General features: G+C 45.0%; 1 protein-coding gene across 1 annotated transcript; it reads right to left on the reverse strand.

Moving 5' to 3' along the window:
* Nucleotides 1–7,661: 7,661 nt before the first annotated feature.
* On the reverse strand, nucleotides 7,662–9,680 carry LOC115855221 (hydroxycarboxylic acid receptor 2-like). Its single transcript, XM_030860171.3, is given in 2 exon segments — nucleotides 7,662–8,602; nucleotides 8,604–9,680. Coding segments are annotated over 2 exon segments (1,086 nt in total). The 5' UTR covers nucleotides 9,630–9,680; the 3' UTR covers nucleotides 7,662–8,542.
* Between the last annotated feature and the right edge of the window lie 8,627 nt (nucleotides 9,681–18,307).

The following is an 18,307-nucleotide window of genomic DNA, read 5'->3' on the forward strand; positions in this document are numbered from 1 at the left end:
GACCAGGGCTTGAACTTGTGTCCCCTACATTGGCAGGCGGATTCTTAACCACTGTGCCACCAGGGAAACCCTGAGCCGAGTCTTAGTTGCTGCATGTGGACTCTTAGTTGGGACATGCATGCGGGATCTAGTTCCCCTGACCAGGGATCAAACCTGGGCCCCCTGCATTTGGAGTGTGGAATCTTACCCACTGGACCACGAGGGAAGTCCCTTATTTCATTTTGTAAGAGTTTTTAACCTTATGGTTTCATAAACAAGCTAATTTTGGGCTACCCTTTATGAGTTTCCCAAGTTGCCAGCCATAAAATCTTTAAAACATAAAGGACATTTGTGGGTATTTTGAGGGATGCAAAAGAAGGTGGAGGAAAAACTGAACATGGAGAGAGAGGGCCTGAATTGTAGCATCTGCCCCATAGTCCCGTCAGGTAACCTGATCATGTGTGTATACAACCTCCTACTCACAAAGATCAAAAACCAATAACACAATTTGTGTTCCTACCACCCAGACTTAACAATCCTTCTGCTTCTTGTATGTCTTTGTTTTAATTCTATGACATTTTACTACATATGGAGATTTGTATAACCACCACCACATTTAAGATACAGATGGGGGCTTCCCTGGTGGCACAGTGGTTAAGAGTCCGCCTGCCGATGCAGGGGACACGGGTTCGTGCCACGGTCCGGGAAGATCCCACATGCCGCGGAGCGGCTGGGCCCATGAGCCATGGCCGCTGAGCCTGCGCCTCCCGAGCCTGTGGTCTGCAGTGGGAGAGGCCGCAATGGTGAGAGGCCCATGTACCGCAAAAAAAAAAAAAAAAAAAGATACAGATGGTTCTGCCACCATGAGGGAACACCCTCATACTGTACAATGCCCACTTCCTCCTCTTTAACCCTTAGCAACCACTGATCTATTCATCTTCTTAATTTTTATTTTATTTTATTTTGGCTGCACCGCTCAGCTTGCGGGATCTTAGTTCCCCGACCAGGGATTGAACCTGGGCCCTCGGCAGTGAGAGCATAAAGTCCTAACCACTGGACTGCCAGGGAATTCCCTATTTGTCTTCTTTATAATTTTGTCATTTCAAGCATGTTACATAAATGGGATCATACAGTATGAAACTCTTTAAGATTGGTCTTTTTTTTTTTTCCACTTAGCATAATGCCATTAAAATCCACCCCAATTGTTACATGTGTCAAATAGTCTATTTCTTTTCATTGCTAAGTAGTATTCCATGGCATGCACGTGTCCCAGGCTGTTTAACCATTCCCCCTTTGAAGGACATTTGCAGATCCTTCTTCTAAAATAAAGTAAAAGCGTTACAGAGACAGTTGAGGCCTCCCCTCAATCAAGTGCTCCTCCTTCCTCCACAGGGGTCATCTGTATCTTGCAGCTGCTATGCCTCCTTCTCTTCCATGATTTTTGTTTTGTTACATACGGATGCTTCCAAAATCCATGTTATTTCGTTTAGCATATTTTAAACATTTTTTAAAATGTTATCATATTACATGTATCTTTTGGCAACTTGCTCTTTGCTCTAGATGTTATGCTCAAGGTTCAGTTCTATTGATACAGGTAACTCTGGTTCATTTTTTTCTTCCCTGCTATGTATTGATAGTATTCCACTGGGTGCCTGTATTGCTGTTTATCTGTTCCCCTTCTAATGGACACTTAGGTTGTTTCCTGGTTTTCACTATTACAAACACTGTTGCACTGAACATCGTTTACCTGCCTCCTCGTGAGATGGTAGCTTCATTAGAAAGACGAGAAGAATATTCAACAAGGAAGAAAGAGCTCAGTCACCAGTGAGCTTTGGAAGAAGGGAAGCTAACATTTATTGATCCACTCAGTGCCAAGCATGGTGCCTGGCAGCTTAAGTACATGAGCTCAGCCTGGACCTGGGAGATCCCTAATGGTCGGGCAGCCTGAAAAGTTCTGGATTTATTGACCCCTAATGGGTCAAGGCACTCACCCTACTTTTTTCAGTTCACGTCGCTCATCTCTCACTTTGCGTTGTTTCGGAACTTTAAAGGCAAAGACTCTGGAGTCAGACTGCCTATATTTGTTCCCTCGGTTCATCACTTACAGGTCCTATGACCTTTGGCAAATTATTCAAACTCCCTGGACCTCAGTTCCCGTATCTGTGAAATGGAATAGCACTTACCCTATGAAGTTACTGAAAGGATGAAACGAGATCACCTATGGAAAACACTAGGCATAGTGTCTGGCCGACGGCGTGGAGGAAATCTTCCATACAATAATTGATAGCGATCAAATGATGCTAAATGAAGCATCTCTCTAATTATGAGCCAATCTTTGCCTCATGTTGTTTTACTGAAATAAAAAATGAATCAATACCATTTTCCTACTGAAGCATTGTATTCCAAAGGAGGGATATTTTGTAAGCACAACGAAAAGAAACCCACTGTCTTTCAACCTGATGACATCAGTAGGCAGTTTTCTCTTCTTTTCAGTTGCATTGGAAATGTCATGTACTGTTCCCAGTACCTATTGATGTCCGTAAATCTCTCTCTATACTGGCCAGTGCCCAGTATATCAGTATTTGTTAAGAGCCTAGAAGTGCTTGCCTTTCATAAGACAGGGCCATGCGACTGTGATCAGGCCTGATGTTTGTAATGCCACATGCAAATCCCTTCTCCCTGAAGAGACAGAGGGTGACCAAATCTTAAACTTGAGCCCCAAGAGAACCCAGCACCGGGCTGTAAAAATAGCCATGTTTCCTGTGTCATAGCAGACGCAGAACTCAGTGAACAGAATGTCATGGCTAGGTACTCACCACAGCTAAGCCTGCCAAAGAGTATGTCTTGGACTCGAGTTTATTAAGTAATATATAAAATTGCAAAGATTTTAGTTCTCTAGGAAGGCCTTCGGAAGGGCTCTAGCAGTCAACATCTGGCGGTCCACATCTGTTTGGGTTTGGGGCAGTGTGAACTGCATTTCTTCCTCAAGGTTGGCTGATTACCTGTCTGTTCTCCAGAGTTTTGTAACGTGGCAGAAATTTTGGAAGCAAGAGAATTGAGATCAAGTCTGCTGAAAGCGCAAACGTGGTTTTTAAGCGAGTGATGTGGGCAGTGGTCTGAAATGTTATCTGAGGAACGCCTGGCAGTCAGCATGAGTTCATATAAACAGTAGTTTAAAAATACCCTTTAGGGACTTCCCTGGTGGTACAGTGGTTAAGAATCCGCCTGCCAATGCAGGGGACACGGGTTCGAGCCCTGGTCCGGGAAGATCCCACATGCCGCGGAGCAACTAAGTCCATGCGCCACAGCTACTGAGCCTGTGCTCTAGAGCCCTCGAGCCACAACTACTGAGCTCACGTGCCAGAGCTACTGAGGCCCGTGCGCCGGGAGCCCATGCTCTGCAACAAGAGAAGCCACCGCAATGAGAAGCCGGCGCGCCGCAACGAAGAGTAGCCCCTGCTCGCCGCAACCAGAGAAAAGCCCACGCGCGGCAATGAAGACCCAATGCAGCCAAAAATAAATTAATTAATTAATATTTAAAAATTAAAATACCCTTTAGTAGTTACTAGAGGAAGGCGGTGGGGGAGGGGGAATTGGATGAAGATAGTCAAAGGTACAAACTACCAGTTATAAGATAAATAATTCTTAGGGATGTGATGTATAACACGACAGATATAATTAACTCTGCTGTATGTTATAGATGAAAGTTGTTAAGAAAGTAAATCCTAAGAGTTCTCATCACAGGAAAATTTTTTTCTGTTTCTTTAATTTTGTATCTATATGTGATGATAGATATTTACTAAACTTATCATGATCATTATTTCATGTTGTATGTAAGTCAAATCATTATGCTTACACCTTAAACTTCTGCAGTGCTGTATGTCAATTATATCTCCAGAAAACTGGAAAAAAAAACAAAAACCCTTTACACAGCAGCCATGTGATTGTTGTCCTAATGACCCTTTTATAAAATGTGGTTTGGGACCAATCAGATTATTTCTTATGAGAATCTGACCTGAGAGACACAGGTATTAAGGGTTGAATCATGTTCATGGTTAAGAGGCGGGTGAAGAGCTGTGCGCTGGTGTCCTGGGTCTGCCCACACCTGGTTGAATTCTCTCTTAGTTTAGAAACACCGCTATATTTCTTCTCTCTTTAATTTTTTTGCTTAAGTTAATTTACGTGTGTTTCAGTTACTTCATCCATAAGCACTTGGAGTTAAACAGTTATAGTAAGGCATCTTCTCCCTACCATGAGAAAGGACAAAAATAAAAAAAGAGGAATTTCCAGTAACACAAACAACCCGGCCTCAACGACTGAAGAATTTCATCAAAATTTCCTTTCCAATTTGAAGAAGTCGCCAATTTGATCCAAAGGATGGGGGAGCAGGCGATGATCCATATTTCCGTTGGTTGGTAATTGGTCAATTTCCAGTACCTAGTGGCTTCACCAAGGCACTGTGGTTAACCGAATCCCTCAGCTAAATTCTGATTGTAGAAGCAAAGTGGGGGAAGAGAGAGGCGAGCTGGGCTTGATGGACCGTCTGTGAATCCAACTGCTTGTTGTAAGCAGGAAGGTCAGCGGATTGACAGACCATAATCAGGATTGACAGACCATAATCAGACCATAATCAGCGGATTGACTATTAAACCAAAAGGCATGTTAAGGACCAGAACACTAGGTGCAGTTTAAATCCCCTCCCGTCAGGCAAGGTGCCCTGGGGCAGATAGGCTAATAAACTTGGAAAGGTAAGAGAGTTCATAAAATCAGAAACAAAGACAATTTTGTACACCTGATTTTATGGTTCTGGACTTAGGGGTAATCCCCCCTTTTTTTTTTTTTAACCTACACCATGCGGGATCTTAGTTCCCCGACCAGGGACTGAACCCGCACCCCCTGCAGTAGAAGCGAGGAGTCTTAACCACTGGACCGCCAGGGAAGTCCCAGGGCATTTCTTTGGGAGCAGCTAAAAGGAAGTCCTACTTTTTTACATTGCAGAGAGTAAACTCATGGAACTCATGACCCCAAGAACTGGTACCCTCCAAAATATAGAGGAAGTAATGAAAAAGAGATGTGTAAATGATGATAACTGCCCCTTCCAATATGTATATAGACACACAGACATGCATACGTATAGTTACACCCCCCACACACACACACACACTCACACGTTGTACCACACACAGTTTGAGACTGAGTAGAATATGCCATTGGTTTAGCCCAGAATGTCATTGCTTGCTCCCTTTTAAAATTAATGTTGGCGGGCTTCTCTGGTGGCGCAGTGGTTAAGAATCTGCCTGCCAATGCAGGGGACACGGGTTCGAGCCCTGGTCCGGGAAGATCCCACGTGCCGCGGAGCAACTAAGCCCGTGCGCTGCAACTACTGAGGCTGCGCTCTAGAACCCGCGATCCACAACTACTGAAGCCTGTGTACCTAGAGCCCATGCTCCGCAACAAGAGAAGCCACCACAATGAGAAGCCCTTGCATCGCGACGAAGAGTAAACCCCGCTCACCGCAACTGGAGAAAGCCCGCATGCAGCAACGAAGACCCAACGCGGCCAAAAATAAAATAAATAAGTTTATTAAAATTAATGTTGGCATTCCCCTGGACAGGGAAACAGAAGTATTTAGGAGACTGCTCTCTCTCTCTTTTTTTTTTAATTGAAGTAGTTGATTACAATGTTGTGTTCATTTCAGATATACAGCAAAGTGATTCAGTTATACATATTCTTTTCCATTATGATTTATTATAGGATATTGAATACACTTCCCTGTGCTATACAGTAGGACCTTGTTTATCTATTTTATATATAGTTTGTATCTGCTAAACCCAAACTCCTAATTTATCCCTCCCCCACCCCCCTCCCCTTTGGTAACTATATGTTTGTTTTCGATGTCTGTGTCTGTTCCTGTTTCATAAATAAGTTCATTTGTGTCATATTTTAGATTCCACATATAAATGATATCATACAGTATTTGTCTTTGTCTGACATACTTCATTTAATATGATAATCTCTAGGTCCATCCATGTTGTTGCAAATGGCATTATTTCATTCTTTTCTTTTTAAATTATTTATTTATTTATTTATTTTTGGATGCGTTGGGTCTTCGTTGCTGTGCGTGGGCTTTCTCTAGTGGCGATGAGCGGGGGCTACTCTTCGTTGCAGTGCAAGGGCTTCTCATTGCAGTGGCTTCTCTTGTTGCAGAGCACAGGCTCTAGGCGCGCGGGCTTTAGTAGTTGTGGCACACAGGCTCAGTAGTTGTGGCTCGTGGGCTCTAGAGAGCAGGCTCAGTAGTTGTGGCGCACAGGCTTAGCTGCTCCGCGGCGTGTGGGATCTTCCCGGACCAGGGCTCGAACCCGTGTCCCCTGAATTGGCAGGCAGATTCTTAACCACTGCGCTGCCAGGAAAACCCTAAATTTTTGTTTTTTTAAGCCACCAAATTTGTGGTACTTTGCTATGCAGCCCTAGGAGACTAATACACTCACACACCTCAGGGCCTTTGCACTTACCATCCCCTCTGCCTAGAATGCCCTTCCTCCAGATTTTTGCACTGTTTGCTCTGTCTTGTTATTCATTGCTCAGCTCCAGGTCACTTCCCAGTCATCCCAGTCCCACCCCCTTTTTAGCCTGTCACCCTGCTTTGTTGGCTTCAGAGTCCTCATAGACATCCCAAGCTCCCTTTCCATTTATTTGTCTACTTCTTTTCTGTCTGCCTCCCCACCTTGAATGTGAGTTCTATGAGAAGAGGGTCCTGGGGACCTTGTTCCTTGCTCTATTTCCATCAACCACTCAGAACACAACAGCACACAGCTGGTGCTTAATACATAAAAGCTGATGGGATGAATGAACGAAAGGACGGATGTGGGTTGTTAGTTCTGAACAGGTTGGAGTTTCACAACTGGATTCCCTGCTGACTCATGCATCTGGGGCTGGGGGAATCCCTGCTTTCCTCTGAGCTCAGCTCTGCTCATCTGTTCCTCTTTAAGAAGGTGATCTCTGCTTTTAACTTTCTGTCTCTAGGAGTTAATTGAAAAAACAGACAAGCACACTGATCAAAAAACACTTCAGAACCTCAAGAAGGTTCATCGTTCTTCCTTTACTGCCATTCAGCCATGGCTGGGAGGCTGAGTATCTGCATTTCTTATTGGCATCCGAGCCACAATGCCAAAGCAAGCCTCATCTTGCTAAAGAACTGAGTGGAAGTGAAAGCGTAACAGAAACCTGGACCGATCACAGACTCAAACCAGTACGTCTCCTTTCCATCCCAGAACTGGGAACTGAAACCATTCCACAGGAAGTTCTCTCCTCCCCCAGTCTGGCTGGATGCCTTTTTTAATACACAAATACTCACAGCAACATTCACCAAGCCCTAAATAAAGCAAAGTGCCCTTGCAGTCCTGTCTGTACTACCCTTCTGAATTAAATTGCTTTTACTTCTCCCAGCTCTCTCCCATCTTTGTTCGAATGCATATGTAAGTTTTACTTAACTATCTCATGTTGCAGGTTAGAGTCACGTCCTTTTCTTACTTTACAGTATGTGGTATTTTTCTACCAGGGCAACCTGGTTGAAAATTTTATGGGTTAACAACACATAAAATTCTCCACATAAGTAAGAAGTCCATGTCTGTGAACCATCACCCAGACACATGCAACACCAGACTGTGTGTCTCATAGCAAAATTTATTGAAGTGGTAGATTTCTTATAGAAACACAAGCAAATGAACCAGGAGGAAGCTTTCCCCCCTCTAACCATTGGGCAGCATTTCCCTTTTAGTGATAAAAGCAAACAGAGGTGGCAAGCAGCTCTCTCCCTGAAGTCTTTTTAACAGTTCAACCTTCAAATTTGTGTAAACAAGAGAGGAATGGATTCCTTGCAGGTTGTAACATAAATGCCATTTCCTTTCCCTTAGTAACACTGTTTTGCTCAGTCCCTGCTGGGGCAAATCCCCTCTTTACCAGCACTGGAAACTCAGATATTAACCAGAGCTTATGAGTTTCTGTCTGGTCCATTTCTGCTAAAGCGTAGCTGAAAGATGGATTGGTCTCACGGAACCCAGGTGACCTCCTGGCTTGTTTCATGATGCCTGGGCTCCCTCCAGGAGCAATAATTCCCCTCCAATCACTTAGCTTTCCTTATCCCAGTGGGAGCCCACAAACAGGCTAGGCGTTGCCCCAGGAGCCGAGAACCATCAAAGTCTCAGGCAGGTGAAGGAAAGAGGCTGGTGAGTCACAGGTGCCAGTGGGCGTCTCTGTGGCTCCAACTCTCCAGCAGCAGAAATGTGGACAGTTTTGCCATCTTCAGTTCTGCGAGTGTCCGAGATTGAACAGAAGTTTCAGACGCCTAGAAGCTTCTTCCTCCATTCCCCCGAGATCCCGGTGGAGACACGCTGCAACCAAGCAGCCTATGCTGCCAGACCGATTCTCTAAATCTGATTCTCTGGATCTGGAAGTTCTGGGAAACCACAGGCCAAGGCTCGTGATGTTACTCTGTGTACCAGCCCAGCTGCTTCTCCAGAGATCTTGGTCCTTGATGATCCTCTCCCTTCTTGGCTTGGTTATTTTAAGGAGAGGCCAGCGTCAGATAAGAGGGGCTCTGAGGCTCACTGGGATTGGCCGTTAAAAGTGTCGGGAACATTCTTGGTAGTACTCAGATCCCCCGTGAGCTCGACACTTGTGCTGCGGTTATTCTCGGTCTCATCCGGCACCTTCCTCCATAGGCAGCGGTTGACCAAGGTGGAGAAGAAGTTGGGGAAAGATGGGCTGGAGAAGTAATACACCAAAGGGTCCAGCATGCTGTTCATGTAGGTGAAGCTGAGGGTGATGTAAAACGCCAGGTCAACTGAGCGATAGGTGTCACAGTTCCGCGTACCAGCGGTGCGCAGGAGCCAGAAAATGCGTATGCGCGCGGCCACACTGGGCAGGAAGCAGATGGTGAAGACGACGGCCACCACCATGATGAAGTTGATGGCCCTCTTGATCTTGACATGCTTGTTCATCTGTCGCTGCCGCAGGCTCCAGATGATTCTGGCCGAGCAGAACAGGATGATGCCCAAGGGCAGGAAGAACTCCAGGAGGAACATGGCGTCGTGCCAGCGGAAAGTATCGCAGATGTTGAAGCTGCTGCACAAATTCGAATTGTGACTCCTGATCAGCATCTTTTTGTACAGGAGGTGCATCGTCAGGCCGATAGTGATGCCCCACAAGAGGCAGGAGATGAGCGCCGCCGTCCGATTGGAGATCTTGTTCAGAGCGTGATGGGGATGGACCACTCGGAAGTACCTGTCCACGGCCACCACCGTGAGGAAGATGATGCTGCCCTGGCGGTTCATGGCCAACATGAAGAGCATCAGCCGGCAGGGGACTTCCCCAAACCTCCAGTCCCACTTCCTCACATAGTTGTCCGTCAGGAAAGGCAGGCAGATGATCAGGAGGAAGTCAGCCACAGCCAAGTTGAACAGAAACACCCGGCTGGCTTTCCAGGACTTGAGGTGGAAGCAGAAAATCCACAGGGCAAGGCCATTGCCCAGGAGCCCGAACACAAACTCCAGCCCCACCACCGGCGGCAGCACCTTGGCAATGAAATCATCCCGGAACACACAGCAGTTCTTCTTGCCTATTTCCAGAAAATGCGGGTGGGACAGGTTCATGAGTGAATCGCGTTGGTCTTAGGGAGCGCCTCACCTAGCGAACGCTCAGGGAACAAGGTGTGGGTCTGAGTGGCGAACCTGTGGTTCAGCACTCGCCTTTATGTCATGTCAGGGTGTTGAAATAGATGACTGAATGGTTACCAGGAAACTACGAAATCGCTTTAAAAAAAAAAAAAAGCCAGCGAGTCTCTTATGAAACCTGCTGTTTGCATAAACAAATAACAAAAAAAAAATCCCCGGACATATAAGAACCCACAGAATTTTCTAAATGTAAAGAATACGTTTGGGCAAGCAGACTGTCACTGTGAATTATGACGTGACCTAATTCAAGCAGACTGAAATGTGGAAGGCTGTGTGCCTGTATATTGAATACTTAACATGGGAGAATTAATTCACTGTCACGTGGTTGCCTTGCATAATAAACAAAACAACAACAGCAATAATAATTTACTTCATGTTTCTCAACAGAAACATGAAGAATTGCATGGAATATTAACAGGCTTATGTTTTAGGAAACAGTAGCATGTGTATGGTTTTTTTTTTTTTTTGGAAAGGTCGAGAGGACAGTAATTGTCTAGTATTTTATGAGGACAGATGTGTTGCATTTGATGTTTCCATGCCATCTTCTTTGTAAAACATGGGTTGCTTTTCTACACCAGAACCCTGCAATTAATCCCCAGCTAAGGGGAAAAAAAGCTATCTGAGAGCAGCATGCCATTTCATCAGATGCTTGAAAACTTGAAGCCAGTTGGGTTGCCAGTGGTGTGTTACAATAAGTTAGTTTTTTTTCTTTGTTTGTGTTAGATTTTGAGATGGCTTCTTGCTCAAGTAAGTAATTTACTGTTGAGCACGTGACTTACTAAAATTAATAAGCTTTATTTTTTAGAGCAGTTTTAGGTTCCCAGCAAAACTGAGTGGAAAGTACAGAGCGTATATATACCAGCGGTATGCCAGCTGTCCCCACACGCACACAACCTCCCCCACGATGCACGTAATATTTTAAAAGCCCCCATTTTTGGAAAATTAAACTTAGAGAATGTAAAAAGACTTTGACCTCTGCCTTGCAGCAGGTCATCGTTGCACACATCGTTTCTTTGCTTTTCGATGTAATTGGGTGTAACACTACAGAACATTCCCACCCTGTAGTATTTTGGTCTGATGAATTCTTGCCGTGCAAGAGGTTCTGAGTTGTGTTGCTTCTACTTTGAGTGAGAAGTAGGACATCTGCTTCTTTAGTTTCACACCCAGGTTCCACGATAGGGATTTGTAGACTCCTCCCAGGAAACGGCAGTCAGGATGATCTAATGTTAGACTCACACAGGAGGCAGTGGCACTTGACGATGATGAAGATGGTGTTGGCACCCCCGGTAGGGGGAGCTTCCTTTGTGCCAGACGCCACACTCAGCGCTTTATTTTTATTTCTTTATTTATTTGGTCGTGCTGCTCGGCATGCAGGATCTTAGTTCCCCCACCAGGGATTGAACCTGTGCCCCCCGCAGTGGAAGCGCGGAGTCTTAACCACTGGACCGCCAGGGAAGTCCCATCATTATCTGAAATACATTATCCTGTTTTCCCCTGACTGCAGTCCATGAGGTAGGGACTGTTACTGATTCCAATGTCAAAATGAGGAAGCTCAGAGAGGTTGGTCATCTATCCAAGGCTGCACAGCTAATAAGATTTGAATCTGGCCCTGGCTTCAAGGCCTGTGTCCCTAATCATTACACTACACTGCCTCTTATTATATTATTGCCCCTTCTAGAAGGCTGTACTGGGTTGAGGTCACATTATGTGGCTGTAGTTAGACTCTAGTGAGATGACTAGTATTTGCTTCCCATCCTTGCTGCCTGTGAATATCCTGCTCCCTTCTTGGATGCATGTGGACTTGTCAATGACATTCATAAAGTAACCCTAAGTAACCCTAAAGTAAACCCTAAGTGCCTTTATTAACTAAGAGTCAGAAAACCTGACCATTCACGAGAGTTATTTTGGGGAACTGGAATTTGCAAGGGATCCTCCGTTTCTAAGTTTTACAATTTCATAATATTTCCTTTTTTTCTTTTTTTTTTGACTGCGTTGGGTCTTCGTTGCTGGGCGTGGGCTTTCTCTAGTTGTGGCGAGCAGGGCTACTCTTCGTTGCAGTGTGTGGACTTATTGCGGTGGCGCCTCTTGTTGCGGAGCACAGGCTCTAGGCGCATGGGCTTCGATAGTTGTGGCTCGCAGGCTCAGTAGTTGTGACCCATGGGTTTCGTTGCTCTGCGACATGTGTGATCTTTCCGGACCAGGGCTTGAACCCGTGCCCCCTGCATTGGCAGGCGGATTCTTAACCACTGTACCACAACAGAAGCCCAATATTTGCTTTTTAAAAAGAAATAAAAAGTCATAGGGGACTTCCCTGGCAGTCCAGCGGTTAAGACTTCGCCTTCCAATGCACGGGGTGCGGATTCCATCCCTGGTCGGGGAGCTAAGGTTCCACGTGCCTCGCGGCCAAAAAACCAAAACATAAAACAGAAGCAATATTATAACAAATTCAATAGAGACTTTAAAAATGGTCCACATCAAAAAAATCTTAAAAAATGAAAACAAAAGAAACCCAATACCACGGAAAAATTAGGAAAGAACAACAATAGATACTGTTACGTTTGAAAAAAAGAGAGAAATTGGAGGCCCTGGATGCCTTTTTCTCACTCCATCATTAGCCGTGAAACCTCTTAACCCCTGAGCTTCCTCATGTATAAAGTGGGGGATGAGACCATCTTCCAGCTTCTTTCCAGTTCTCACACCCTAGGATTCTAAATCCAGGTCCACAACTACTCAGACAGAATGTCAATCCCAGCCTCCCTGGATTCTGGCCCTGCTATGGAATTTCCTGTCTTCCGATTGTGCTGTGGGCATGTTTTGTCTTGCTCCTGTCCTTCTTTTATGTATTTTTTTTTTCTTACTAGTGCATGAGTTGTACAGAAACTTGTTCCAGTGAATCATTTCAACAGCTCAGGCAGTGATTCTACCAAGTTTGGGGGAAATTCCGCTTAACATTTGTGACTTTCACAGTTAACTCGAATCTCCATACCTAGTTCTCTTATTACAACTGGAATGTGCCCCTGAACGGGACGGAACTACTTCTTAAAATTAAAAATAACAATAGCAGGGCTTCCCTGGTGGTGCAGTGGTTGAGAGTCCGCCTGCCAGTGCAGGGATATGGGTTCAATCCCTGGTCCGGGAGGATCCCACATACCGCGGAGCGGCTAAGCCCGTGCGCCACAACTATGGAGCCTGCACTCTACAGTCCATGAGCCACAACTACTGAGCCTGTGTGCCGCAACTACTGAAGCCCGCGTGCCTAGAGCCCATGCTCCACAACAAGAGAGGCTACCGCAATGAGAAGCCCAGGCACCGCAACAAAGAGTAGCCCACGCTCACCGCAACTAGAGAAAGCCCGCGTGCAGCAACAAAGACCCAACTCAGCCAAAAATAAAGAAATAAAATAAATTTATTTAAAAAAAATACTAATAACAATAGCTGTCCTTTATCAAATGCTTGCTTTGTGCCAGGCATGAGGCTAAGAGATGTGCCTACGTGATCTCATTTAATCCTCCCAAAAACCCTGTGAGATGTCCTATTATGATCACCATCTCCATTTTACAGATCAGAAACCCCAGAGACGTTAATTCACTGTTTGCCTTTTTTTTTTAATTGAAGTATAGTTGATTTACAATGTTGTGTTTAGTTTCTGCTGTATAGCAAAATGACTCAGTTATACACATATATATATTCTTTTTCATGTTCTTTTCCATTATGGTTTATCACAGGATATTGAATATAGTTCCCTGTGCTATACAGTAGGACCTTGTTTATCCATCCATCCCTGGTGGTCTAGTGGTTAGAATTTGGCACTCTCACTGTTTGTCTTTGAACGTAGCTGGGGTCTCTGTTTTAGTTATCTAGTGCTGTGTCACAAACCACCACAAGATTTAGTGGCTTGAAACAATCACCATTGCGTTATCTCTCATGGTTCTGTGGGTTGACTGGGCTCAGCTGGCTGGTCCTTGTTTGGGGTCTCTTAGATGGCAGGTAGGCTCACGCAGGCCATGTGGGATGCCTGGGCTTCTCTCCCTCTTCATATGGTCTGTGTCTCTCTATATGCCATCTGCACACAGCCTCTTCACATATTCTTTCCACTGAGCGCGCTGGACTTCTTACAAGGCTACTCAACACTTCCGAAAGCACACAGGCAGACCTTCTGAACGCCTAGGCTTGGAAATCCCAGAACATCACCTCCACCACATTCTACTGGCTAAGGCAAGTCACCACGCCAGCCCATCTTCCACGGGGAGGGCCACATAAGGGTGTGGGTTCAGGAGGCACAGTTCATTGGTGGTATTTGGGGAGACTTGCCTCTGCAGGTAGTAAATGACATTGAGTTGGGACATTTGGGAAATGAGAGACCTTTGGACCGCTAGTGAAGAAGAAGAAGTAGGAGAAATTGGGAAGTAAGGGGGCAGAGGAAGCTGGTGATACTGACTAACAGAGACATTAAAAGAAAGGAGAAAGGTATTTCAGGGTTTTGAAACGTGGTGTTAAATTTATTGCAAAAAACCTAAGGGCAAAACCAGAATAACCAAATAATCTTGAAAAAGAAGAACAAAGTTGGAGAATTCACATTTCGCAATTTAAAAACTTACTGCAAAACTACAGTAATCAAGGGGCTTCCCTGGTGGCGCAGTGGTGAAGAACCGGCCTGCCAATGCAGGGGATATGGGTTCGAGCCCTGGTCCGGGAAGATCCCACATGCCGTGGAGCAGCTAAGCCCGTGCGCCACAACTACTTAGCCTGCGCTCCAGAGACCGTGTGACACAACTACTGAGCCCGCGCACCACAACTACTGAGCCCATGTGCTACAGCTACTGAAGCCCGGGCTCCTAGAACCTGTGCTCCACAACAAGAGAAGCCACCGCCATGAGAAGCCCACGCACCACAACGAAGAGTAGCCCCCGCTAGTCACAAGTAGAGAAAGCCTGTGCACAGCAACAAAGACCCAATGCAACCAAAAATAAATAAATAATAAATTAACTAAAAAAAAAAAAACTACAGTAATCAAGACAGTGTGGTTCTGGCATAAGGATAGATATATAGATCAGTAGAGCAGGACTGAGAGTCCAGAAACAAACTCTTGCGTTTATGGTCAGCTGATTTTATAACAAGGGTGTCAAAACAAATCCATGGGAGAAAGAGTCATCTTTTCAATAAATGCTGCTAGATGACTGAATAGGCATAAGAATGAAGTGGGATCCTTTCCTTGAACCATACACAAAAATGAACTCAGAATGGATTACAGACCTAAATGTCAGACATAAAATTCTTAGAAGAAAACCTGAGAGTAAGTCGTCATGACCTTGGCTCAGGCAAAGGCTTCCTAGGTACAACCCCAAACACACAAACAAGCGAAAAACCCGATAAATTGGACTTCACCACTTTAAAGGAGTAAAGGCTTTTGTTTTTGTTTCGTTTTTGAAAAAGAAGGAGAAAAACGCTTATGAAACAAAGCAACCGAACAAGGGCCTGCTGGCAAGGGCACGGAAAAAGTATTTCTCATACACTGTCGGTGGGAGTCTAAGTTGGTTCAGCCTTTTTGTTGGGTGATTTGGTGGTATCTATCGAGGTTATAATAAAAGCTAATATAATAAGAACTAATACAAGATAATAATAAGGGTTAATAGAAATAGAGCTACTCCATTTGGGCACTAGTGTAGGTGCTTTATAAGCTAAACTTGTTTAGTGCTTAGAACATCCTTAAGGGATAGGTATTATTCTTTTACAGACAAGAAAAACAAAGCAGTGAGAGGTTAAGTAACTTGCACGAGGTCACACAGCTAGTAAGGAAAGGAGATAGGATTTGAACCCACACTGTGGCTCCAGGGGCTATTTTCTCAGCCACTGTGCACACTACCTCACTCAATATGCCTGTCCTTTGACTCAACAATTCCATGTCTAAGAATCTATCTTCTGAAACCTCTGGCACATTTACCCAAAGATATATCATTCAGAATAGGATGTTCACCATAGGATGGCAGCAATAGAGGAAAATTGGAAATAACTTTAAATGTCTGTTAAAAGGCCATTCGTTAAATAAACTACATGTGGTCCATTTATACAATGAAATATAATTAAAAACAAGGAGCTTAATCTCTGTTCTGATATAGGAAGATATTCCTGATAAGAGCACCTTGCAAAATTATCTATCTATCTATCTATCTATCTATCTATCTATGTTGCTTTAGCAAAACTAAAGATTCATTAGTTTTGTGCAAGAGTGTATATAGCCCAAATGTTAAAAGTTATCACCTCGGGACTTCCCTGGTGGTCCAGTGGTTAAGACTCCGCACTTCCACTGCAGGGGGCAGGGGTTCAATCCCTGGTCTGGGAACAAAGATCCCTCCCTGCGTGCCACATGGGCATGGCCAAAAAAAAAAAAAAAGTCATCACCTCTAGAAAATGAGATGGAGGAATGAAAGGAAGACTAACTGCTTACTTTACATACTTGTGTGTTCCTTGAGTTTTGAACAAAAACATGTATGCCTCTGTGATTAAATAAATGTAATTCCTGTTTAAAAAGAAAGGGGTCTGCAAGGCTATTCACAAATCTTCTATCAAGAAAGATTTTGAGCAGACCCTTCTCACCTGGGTGGATCTCAGGGCTTCACCTCTTACCAGGTTGTTGTAGCCCAGCCTGGACTTTTCGTTCCTGTCCCATTGATCTTCCTGCGGTTCCCAAACAATCTGTGTTCTCATTCTCTCTCCTCTCTAACTGGAACACCTTTCCCCACTGAGTCATCTTGATGCCGAAATCTTGACTCTCTGTGCACCGATGCCGAACAGAAATACAGAGACAGAGTTATGGAGGAGAAAGAAAGAGTGGCTTTATTTCTTTGCCAGGCAAAGAGGGAACACAGTAGGCTAGCGCCTCAAGAACTGCCCCCCTTCCCTGGGGAATAGGGAGGGGTCTTATAGTCGGGGTATGTGATAAGGATCAAGACAGTAACAGTCTTGCATTCTGCTTTATTCTGCAAAGTTTCAAAAGGGTGGGGTTGCTGACAAGATTAGGGTGTGTGCAGGATGTCAGGTGGTCTCCTAATCTTTTTATTTATTTTTATTTTTGGCTGTCTTGGGTCTTTGTTGCTGTGCACAGGCTTTTCTCTAGTTGCGGCAAGCGGGGGCTACTCTTAGTTGTGGTTCGCTGGCTTCTCATTGGGTGGCTTCTCTTGTTGCAGAGCACGGGCTCTAGGTGCGCGGGCTTCAGTAGTTGTGGCACTCAGGCTCAACAGTTGTGGCTCGCAGGCTCTAGAGCACAGGCTCAGTAGTGGTGGTGCACGGGCTTAGCTGCTCCGTGGCATGTGGGATCTTCCCAGAACAGGGCTCTAACCCATGTCCACTGCACTGGTAGCAGGATTCTTAACCACTGCGCCACCAGGGAAGCCCTTGGTCTCCTAATCTTGATGAGTTTTTCTAGTCCCTTTAATCTTGCCTCAAGTGGTTTCCTGGCAGCTCCCCGCTTGGTTAGCAAGTGTTCTAATCTGCCCTTTGGAACTCAGGGAAGGTCATGGAGGCTGGAGTCTTGCCTATAAGAAATGGGGGACAAAAAGGCCTCCACACCTGGGAGCCCTATAGGGTCCCGTTAGGTTTCAATCTGGTTGCCTCTTCTCCATCCTTCAGGGCTAAGTTCACAAGTCACTTCCTGTGAGAAGCCTTCCCTCAGCCCCGAAGCCAGGATTAAGGGCCCCGGGTTCTCCTGTAAACCCTAAGTTTATCACTTTCACTGCAGTTGCCCTGAATGGTAAATTTACTTTTTCCTTGGTTTCTGAAATGGAACCCATGGGGTGAGAGGCTATGTTTTTTGTGTTTTTACTGTGCCTGGTACAGAGCTGGTGCCTAATAAATGTTCCTTGAAAGAGGGAATGAATGAATGAATGAATCTTTACAAGGAAGAAAATATTGACCCCCTTCTCACTGCAACTCTATCATCACTGGAAGCTGAGTATAGATTAAGCCCACATGTGAGCCCATCTATTCATTCTGCTCTAGCTCAACCTCTCTACACATAAAATGTATGGCCCCAGCTTCATGGATGAGTTCAAAGGGTCCTGTGTTTAGTTTAACGCCCTGCTGTCGCCATCTTGAAATTCTCAATTCTTTCTGAATGAGGGACCTTGTATTTTCACTTTGAACTGGGCCCTGCAAATTATCAATATTAGCTGATCCTGAAGCCATTTATGCACTCACTGGGATGATGGAGTCTTGAGTAATATTGGAAACCTCTGTGGATTCAAAGGCCCAGAAGGCAGCAGGCTGAGACTGTGCATTGCAGTGTGGCCACTTCCCCACCTTGCTAGGGAATAAATGGCTCAACCCCTTGTGCCCAGAGTTCCAGTCCCATCCAAGCAGCCCCTGCACACTGGTGACCTCAGACACCATCTTAACCATGTCGGTTGTCGGAAAGGGTAAGGAAGCCCATTCTGAGAATAGACCAGAACCTAAATGTTTATGTTGTCAGCACCCATAAAAGGTACCTCTTATTTTTTCCATACAGTTCCTGAACAATAATGGTCTACTATCCCTTCTCGCTTTTATGTGACTTTCCTGAAAGACCCTATAAGTCAGAGGACACAATATTTCTTTTAAATCGA

The sequence above is a fragment of the Globicephala melas genome, chromosome 13 (genome assembly GCF_963455315.2).
Source record: "Globicephala melas chromosome 13, mGloMel1.2, whole genome shotgun sequence".
Taxonomy (NCBI): domain Eukaryota; kingdom Metazoa; phylum Chordata; class Mammalia; order Artiodactyla; family Delphinidae; genus Globicephala; species Globicephala melas.